Below are 9,232 nucleotides of genomic sequence, written 5' to 3' on the forward strand. Positions count from 1 at the left end.
AGCTCCACTACCCAGTTCCAGGCAGCTCCACTACCCAGTTCCAGGCAGCTCCACTACCAAGTTCCAGGCAGCTCCACTACCCAGTTCCAGGCAGCTCCACTACCCAGCCCCAGGCTGATCCAAGCAGCTCCACTACCCAGCCCCAGGCTGATCCAAGCAGCTCCACTACCCAGTTCCAGGCAGCTCCACTACCCATCCCCAGACAGCTCCAGGCCCCAGGGCCCTGTGTGTCTCTCTGTCCCCTAATCAGAATGCAACATGATCTTCAGAAAGGAGGCTCATAATCTCCTAGACGCAGGCTGACTGATTCTCTTGGAAAGGAGGCTCTCCTAGCAGCAGGCTGACTGATTCTCTCAGAAAGGAGGCTCTCCTAGCAGCAGGCTGACTGATTCTCTCAGAAAGGAGGCTCTCCTAGCAGCAGGCTGACTGATTCTCCTCAGAAAGGAGGCTCTCCTAGCTGCAGGCTGACTGATTCTCTTCAGAAAGGAGGCTCTCCTAACCGCAGGCTGACTGATTATCTTCAGAAAGGAGGCTCATAATCAGGCTGACTGATTCTCTTCAGAAAGGAGGCTCTCCTATCCACAGGCTGACTGATTCTCTTCAGAAAGGAGGCTCATAATCAGGCTGACTGATTCTCTTCAGAAAGAAGGCTCATAATCAGGCTGACTGATTCTCTTCAGAAAGGAGGCTCATAATCAGGCTGACTGATTCTCTTCAGAAAGAAGGCTCTCCTAGCAGCAGGCTGACTGATTCTCTTCAGAAATGAGGCTCATAATCAGGCTGACTGATTCTCTTCAGAAAGGAGGCTCATAAACAGGCTGACTGATTCTCTTCAGAAAGGATGCTCTCCTAGCAGCAGGCTGACTGATTCTCTCAGAAAGGAGGCTCTCCTAACCGCAGGCTGACTGATTCTCTCAGAAAGGAGGCTCTCCTAGCAGCAGGCTGACTGATTCTCTTCGGAAAGGGGGCTCATAATCAGGCAGACTGATTCTCTTCAGAAAGGAGGCTCTCCTAGCAGCAGGCTGACTGATTCTCTCAGAAAGGAGGCTCTCCTAACCGCAGGTTGACTGATTCTCTCAGAAAGGAGGCTCTCCTAGCAGCAGGCAGACTGATTCTCTTCAGAAAGGAGGCTCTCCTAGCCGCAGGCTGACTGATTCTCTTCAGAAAGGAGGCTCTCCTAGCCGCAGGCTGACTGATTCTCTTCAGAAAGGAGGCTCTCCTAACCGCAGGCTGACTGATTCTCTTCAGAAAGGAGGCTCATAATCAGGCTGACTGATTCTATTCAGAAAGGAGGCTCTCCTTGTCGCAGGCAGACTGATTCTCTTCAGAAAGGAGGCTCTCCTAGCCACAGGCTGACTGATTCTCTTCAGAAAGGAGGCTCTCGTAACCCCAGGCTGACTGATTATCCTCTCTACCTGCCCACTACAGGTGTAGTATTTTAATTTGATCACTCTGTAGGTGCAGAGAATGTTCTTGTCATGCAGTAAAATCCTGTAGAGACTCATGATTGACATAAATTCACTGAAAACCTGCTGTTCTCTCACAAGATCTCTCACCTAATCTACAGTTTTCCCTACTAGTATATCAAAACTAATTTACAGTAAGAAAATATAAATTATTTCAATGGTTAAATTAAGATTCTACATATGTATATCACACTGACAAATCACGTTAACTTGTTATCAGTAGTTTACCTGGTAGCAGGTCTATAATGTTATATCAGTAGTTTACCTGGTAGCAGGTCTATAATGTTATATCAGTACCAGGTCTATAATGTTATATCAGTAGTTTACCTGGTAGCAGGTCTATAATGTTATATCAGTAGTTTACCTGGTAGCAGGTCTATAATGTTATATCAGTAGTTTATCTGGTACCAGGTCTATAATGTTATATCAGTAGTTTACCTGGTAGCAGGTCTATAATGTTATATCAGTACCAGGTCTATAATGTTTTATCAGTACCAGGTCTATAATGTTATATCAGTAGTTTACTAGGTACCAGGTCTATAATGTTATATCAATAGTTTACCTGGTAGCAGGTCTATAATGTTATATCAGTACCAGGTCTATAATGTTATATCAGTAGTTTTTCCTGGTAGCAGGTCTATAATGTTATATCAGTAGTTTACCTGGTAGCAGGTCTATAATGTTATATCAGTACCAGGTCTATAATGTTTTATCAGTACCAGGTCTATAATGTTTTATCAGTAGTTTACTTGGTACCAGATCTATAATGTTTTTCTGTAGTATTTAGACCAAATACATTGTCGTCCACTTCTTTCCCCTCCAACCTAACCTGATAACCTTATATCTGTGCCGAGGAATGGACAGCTGATCTCTGGTTCTCTCTAAAGACCTCGTGTTTGAGGAAGTAACGCTTCCTCAACCCTGCTGACAAACATTCCCCAGCCACACACACACAGCCTGGTTTCTGGACCTTCTGCCATATCACATGACCAGCTTAAAAAAACTGATACTTCCTGTCCTGTCCATCTAGAGGAGAAATTGACGGGATTAAAGATTTAAAATAATCCTGTCCCAAACCTGGGTCAAACACCACCATCCAATTATGAGGCTCCCTGCCTTTTGAAGGTAACGCAGTTGATCCTGAAACCCCTCATTATGGTTTTATATTAACCCACTGGGCTTGGGGCTTCTATGGGGACCAGGGACGGGTTTGGGGCTTCTATGGGGACCAGGGTTGTGTTTGGGGCTTCTATGGGGACCAGGGTTGGGTTTGGGGACACTGGACTTGGGTCTTCTATGGAGACCAGGGTTGGGTTTGAGGACACAGGGCTTGGGGCTTCTATGGGGACCAGGGTTGGGTTTGGGGCTTCTATGGGGACCAGGGTTGTGTTTGGGGCTTCTATGGGGACCAGGGTTGGGCTATCGAGATTGGGGTCACCCTACCTGAGACGCTCCCACCATGGCCTGGGCCGATCCCTAGCCCTGGGGGTATGGAGGCCAGGTCGGGGGCCCTGAAGAAGGCATCAGGTATGGGAGGCCCACCAGGTTGCCAGGTGACTGATATTCAATAAGGGCCCGGCCAGGTGAAATTCCCCTCAGGCAGAGGGTAGTGGAGCGTATCAGGACGGAGACGTGAGATGGAGACGGTAGATCTCTGATAATTGACTGGATGGAAAACTACCGACCACCACTTCATGGAAGTGTAGCAGGGGCACATGTTATGAATGGGAGTGTGAAATGCCATCTGTATTTGCAACGATTGTGGGACATCTTTGTAATAAAAAAAATAAAAAAATAAAAAATTATGAGAAAGTGATATTTTCTAGAGTAGCCAAGAATATGTATTTTAGCTGACATGTCAGTCCTCATAAAGTGAAAGAAGATCAAATAAATGTCCACTGGTCCCCGAGAAGGGCAGGTCTCAGTCTGGTTTAGAGGAATAATTGACTTATTGTCATGTTCATTTGTTTGTGTATTTACTCCTGAATGTGTCAAGTCAAACCTGGACTTAAAGTGTGAATAGAACAGGGTGCCAGTGGGTGGTCACAGGGAGTTTTAATGGCAGAGTATAGTTTACCTGATAGCAGGTCTATAATGTTTATCAGTAGTTTACTTGGTACCAGTGGGTGGTCACAGGGAGTTTTAATGACAGAGTATAGTTTACCTGGTAGCAGGTCTATAATGTTTATCAGTAGTTTACTTGGTACCAGTGGGTGGTCAGGGAGTTTTAATGGCAGAGTATAGGCCTACCAATAGACACATACATAAAATAGGTCCTACAATCACTATTCAATTATTTGTTTGCATGTTTATAGTTTTCTAGCTATTTTAGATGTATAATGTTGTAGTTACACAGGACATCTATGTTCTATGTACTGGTAGGCCTACATTACAACGTTGGTGAAAGACAGGATTTTCAATTGAAAACTTGTCGCTGTGAGAACCCGTTTGAGTTTCACAAAAATACTCTTTGTTAGATAGGAAGCCCATGCTTCATGGACAACAGGAGGGAGATGTGGTCTGAGTGATATAATACGTTCCCAGATCTGGGGTCACCGAATGTTTTCATCCGAGCGCAGGAGGGGATCCCTTGGTATTGCCAGGGCCCATTGTGTCACAGCTACGGGCACGAACCTCTTGTCAATTTAGCTTTAGTCGAGACAACAGAGCGCCAGAGCGCACTGAATTATCCACCAATTAAGAGGTGTTCTCTTTAATTTCCTTCCTTTGATTTCGTGCGTAACCGTAAATTGTTTCAAAATACGGACATGAGTGAGATAGCCGTTTAATGGCTTGAACATTTTTCATGGGAAAGCTCTCTCTCTCTCTCTCTCTCTGGTTATTATTGCCCACTACAGCAAAGCAGGGACAGTATTTATCTTGTTTTTGTCCCATAATAGTAGGACAACTGCACATGACCAAACAATGGGTGTTACATACTATTTTGCACTGACATTGAATCACTCAGTGGAAACGCGGCCAGGTTGATTCACAGCTCATAAGAAAAAACATCGAACTATCTATCATTCTTATTTCTCACATGTTTATCAGTAGTTTACCTGGTAGCAGGTCTATAATGTTATATCAGTAGTTTACCTGGTAGCAGGTCTATAATGTTATATCAGTAGTTTACCTGGTAGCAGGTCTATAATGTTATATCGGTAGTTTACCTGGTAGCAGGTCTATAATGTTATATCAGTAGTTTACCTGATAGCAGGTCTATAATGTTATATCAGTACCAGGTCTATAATGTTATATCAGTACCAGGTCTATAATGTTATATCAGTAGTTTACCTGGTAGCAGGTCTATAATGTTATATCAGTAGTTTACCTGATAGCAGGTCTATAATGTTTATCAGTAGTTTACTTGGTACCAGTGGGTGGTCAGGGAGTTTTAATGGCAGAGTATAGGCCTACCAATAGACACATACATAAAATAGGTCCTACAATCACTACGCCACGATGTTTAAAAAAAATATCTCTCCGCGTTTTATGCTGTGAGTGACGAAACTCCCCCCCCCCCCCCCCCCGGCTGAATAAACTGAAAACAGGTGTGAACTATTCAATTCCACAAGTGTCCATGTATCCCATACACACCGTTAAATAAGACCAGTAGCTGAACCTCTGAAGTGGGCAGAAATACAGAGGTGATGTGTCTTGAATCTCAGCGTAAATCGGGTTCATTCAAAGTGACAAGCTGGAAAATGTCTCAGTCTCACCTACTGTTTTCATACAGTTGAGGAGGCATGAGCTAATGATCACAGAGGAAACTTCAGCAAAAAGGTGAGGCCTTCATTGTTGTAGCCTGTTACGTGAATGGACGTTAATTTCTTCTTACATTCAATATAAAATATCATTGATCAATTTATGAACTGTATGGAAGCCTACTGGAACTGTATTCCCGAGTCTGAGATGGAATATCTGGCTGGAAAGTTTCATGAATGGAATGGAGGGAATGGAGGGAGGGAGGGGAGAGTACACGGCGGGGTGTAGGATTAATTCCAACCTCGATTAAACCTGAAATACTTCTGGTAAATAATTGTCAGTCCCATTATAAATACTGTTTGGTATTGTAAAGAGTCAGTGAACATGTTCTCCCACACCATTAACAGCGGTAGCCTATCAAATCCCACAGGCGCATTAGTGTTTTAAACGTAAACTTACAATGTTATGGTAAAGTAACTTTAAAAAAAAAAATGTATTAGAATTGGGAGCCATAAGTTAAGATCTACACGTTAATCATTTCAATATTTTAGTGTTTATAAGTAAAATGGAGTCGTGCGTAAAAAAAAAAAAATGAAATAGAGCGCTGGTTTATTGCAAACTTGAGTATTATGGCGGATAAATCTGAGACATCTTCACGTTGACAAGTCCGCTAGAAAATATGACACAATCAATCATTTCAGATATTGCATTTATTCAAAACGTTTGACAATAGACTTAAATAAAATATACACACACACATACACAATTCCTTCAAAAAAAAAGAAAAGTACACAAAGTGGTGTCCAAAGAGGGCTACTATTTAGGCTACATAACAAAACATATATCTGCAGTAGCAGTAGTAATAGTGTTCTATTTTATAAAAAAAACAATACAAGATCTTCCGAAAGGCACTGTGACGTCATCCACGCAGTTACATAAGGCCAATAGAAATACGGTTAAAGGAACAAGAGTACAGGTAAATGTTTATTCCGAGGCAACACCCATTCCAGGGCTCCAGTTGGGCATAAAAACAACAACGTTGGTCTTAATTATGCTCTTAAAATGCTAAGTCGAACGTAGTTTCGACCCACTTTGAATCCAGATTCAATCACGAGAAAGTATATTTAAGACATTGCTATAACACGTTCTTATTATGGAATGCGTAACGTGTATAATAATCATGGTAATTGATGTACTCACTGAGTACTTTATACAAGAATGCCAACGAGTTGCATTATATTATCTACATATATCTGACATAATTAAGACAAGGCTTATAGCCTACTGCCTTTACACCTCGGTTCCTTCGCGGCTGTATATCAAATGATTAACACTGAAGTGGTTTGGGAGAGAGTTGGTGAGGCCCAGGCCTCCACTGTGATTGTTCTGTGCTGATGTGTAGTAGTTCATTCTATTAGCTGTGGAGAGGTGAGTGGTATCACTGTTCAATGGCGTGATTTGAGAGGGCGAGTATGAACCAAGTCCGGACATGTTCTCTCGGGTCTGATGAGGCGACAATTCCCCCATAACATGTCCTCCTGAACCAAAGTCCCCCCTGCCCCCCTCCCGGGTAGAGCCGTTGTTACTCCCCGCCAGCATCGTGTTCATAGTGGAGACAAAGTTGTTGTAACAGGGACTGTGTTCCACAGACGGTGACGGGGATGATTTGGGCTCGGAGGAACCAGGGGAGTTCTGGAGAGGGGATGAACTCATGATGCTGGCCGTGTCGGAGAGCTTCAGGGCGGCAGTGTCTTCTGATTTCACCGGAATAACAGTGTTGTTGGTGTCTCCTCCGTTCAAGTCAGCTCGTCTCTTTCTCTTTCTTCGGAAGTTGCCGTTATCGAACATTTTCTCACAGTTTGGGTCCAATGTCCAGTAATTCCCCTTTCCTATGAAGACAGGACACAACAGACAATGTAGGCCTGAACGAGATATCAAAGGTCATGACTGTTCTAGTCTTCTGTCAGACACGTCTTACCAAAATCACATGGCAAAGGTATGACATTACAAAATGACACATTTAATAATAAGTGCAAATAATGACGAGTTAATTACATGTACAACCGGTATTGTAACTTACCAGGATCATCGTCATCCCGGGCAACCTTCTTAAAACAGTCATTCAGTGACAGGTTGTGTCTGATTGAGTTCTGCCACCCAGCTTTGCTCTTCTTATAAAACGGAAAATTCTCTGCCACATACTGATAGATGTGACTCAGCGTCAACCTCTTGTCCCCGGCGCCCTGGATAGCCATGGCTATGAGCGCTGAGTAAGAGTAAGGAGGTCGAACCATCTTGAAGAGTTCCTGCTGGCTGGAGATCGACAGCCATCCGAGGTCAGCTCCACCAAACCCCGTAGGAGGGGGCAGGAACTGCCGCTGGTTCGCTCCGTATCCAGACTGTATGTACGATGCTCCATTCAATCCCGTCAGGTATGGAGACGAGTCGATGCTCGGTCCGTTTAGCCACAGGTACGGGTTGGTGGTCGGCGAGGTGTACTCACCGAGGCCGTAGCTTGGAGGATGCGCCGGCGGCCTCTGCGGGTGGTGACCATGATGGATGTTTTGCTGGTGCTGGTACATGCTGCCGAAGTTATCGCAGTACACGGCCATATCCAGGAGCTCCTGTGCGCTGTGGTGCTGAATGGGGCTTGTCTGCGCGTTGGATGGCTGCTGTCCAAAAGCGTTCATAATCCGTTCTATTTGAGTACGAATCCTGGTATCTTCTTCTATCATCAACAACATGCGGTTCCTTTCAAAGCGTCTGTTTCGGTCAGTCTCTCCCGGAGGACTGAAGGCTAGACCCAAGGGGAGGCGGCGTATTTAAGCGTTCCGCCTGGAGCGTCGACAGGTAAAACCCCTGTGAAAGGAACTGTCTCGAGGGGGACTCCCCCCTTCTCTGTCACGCTTCAGTCGAATTGTCTTAACCGAATCTGTGCATCAATGGGAGAGATACTGGTGAGAGATACTGGCCCACTCATTAATGCCGTTTTAGGAGTTAACCTGGAGCAAGATAGGCTGAGTAATTTACCGCGCATGTATAGCCTAATAAGCATACGCAATAAAAATAGGCGTTTAGGCTACAAGTTTTCCAATAAAAACTGTTTTACAGTTGGCCTTTCATATTTCCGCCTTTACACACAGGACACTTTTACAAATATTTATCTTAAATAATAGTTTTATGAATATACCTTCATAATTTCCATATACAAAATGTAATTGAAATAAATATTTTATATATATTATATATATATTTTTTTATCAATTGTTTCTGTCAAATATAAGTTGTCAGTTTATGAAGTAGCCTTTGCGTTTTGGTGAACAGTAGGATACATACGTAGAACAAAAGGTTCGGCATAGAACCAACATTTAGGTTCAGCGAAGAAGAACATCTAACCATACTGCGGTTCTGATCAAAGAATCCTACAAAAAGGGGTTTATTCTCTATAGAACCTTTAGGGGTGTTATATATGACGCGAGCAACATGAGTCTTTTCCCTCTAAAAGTGTAGGGATAAAACAACGGGATTATTTTATGGTAGTTAACAAACACTCCTGGCGTCCAATGTGTGACAAAGTAAAACATAAACCAAGTTAGCCTCTTAAAACATACAAATATACAATGTACTATAGGCTATGTGTTTAGACCACACGATCTCTGGAACGGATTAGTTGACAATAAACATGGCTTATGTGTTACAAGTGTGACAGAACAACACAACACCCGGTAACATGATGGTTCCCCGCGTCGCTGGAGGTAATGTGACTTTCCCCGCGTCGCTGGACCACTGCTCCTGTCATTTCATTTTAGTAATTTATTTATTGGGTGGGTTATTAAAATGTGTAATTAAAATTACTTTGTCCAAACATGCTTATTCACTTTTTTTTTTTTTTGGGGGGGGGGGGGGGGGGGGGGTAAACTATGAAATGTAGACTAGGCCTATATAGTAGACTAGGCCTATATAGTAGACTAGGCCTATATAGTAGACTAGGCCTATATAGTAGACTAGGCCTATATAGGCCGCAATAGACAGAATGATTTAAGAGTTGTATTTAAATTGAG

At 43.4% G+C, this 9,232-nt stretch overlaps 1 protein-coding gene across 1 annotated transcript; it reads right to left on the reverse strand.

Annotated features, from left to right (window-relative positions):
* Positions 1-5,863: 5,863 nt before the first annotated feature.
* On the reverse strand, positions 5,864-8,314 carry LOC116359703 (forkhead box protein I2-A). Its single transcript, XM_031813010.1, has 2 exons — positions 7,252-8,314; positions 5,864-7,060 (listed from the first exon to the last, which is right to left on the reverse strand). Exons 1-2 carry the CDS (start codon positions 7,913-7,915, stop codon positions 6,462-6,464), a joined length of 1,263 nt encoding a protein of 420 aa, XP_031668870.1. The 5' UTR covers positions 7,916-8,314; the 3' UTR covers positions 5,864-6,461.
* Positions 8,315-9,232: the final 918 nt, after the last annotated feature.

The sequence above is a fragment of the Oncorhynchus kisutch genome, unplaced genomic scaffold (genome assembly GCF_002021735.2).
Source record: "Oncorhynchus kisutch isolate 150728-3 unplaced genomic scaffold, Okis_V2 Okis04b-Okis11a_hom, whole genome shotgun sequence".
NCBI lineage: Eukaryota > Metazoa > Chordata > Actinopteri > Salmoniformes > Salmonidae > Oncorhynchus > Oncorhynchus kisutch.

Bases quoted from the DNA above. Each gene is read 5' to 3' on its own strand.
- LOC116359703 (XM_031813010.1), bottom strand. From the start codon at position 7,915: ATGTTGTTGATGATAGAAGAAGATACCAGGATTCGTACTCAAATAGAA. The intron at 7,061-7,251 runs GTAAGTTACAAT...CTGTCTTCATAG, and splicing joins CCGGGATGACGATGATCCTG to GAAAGGGGAATTACTGGACA.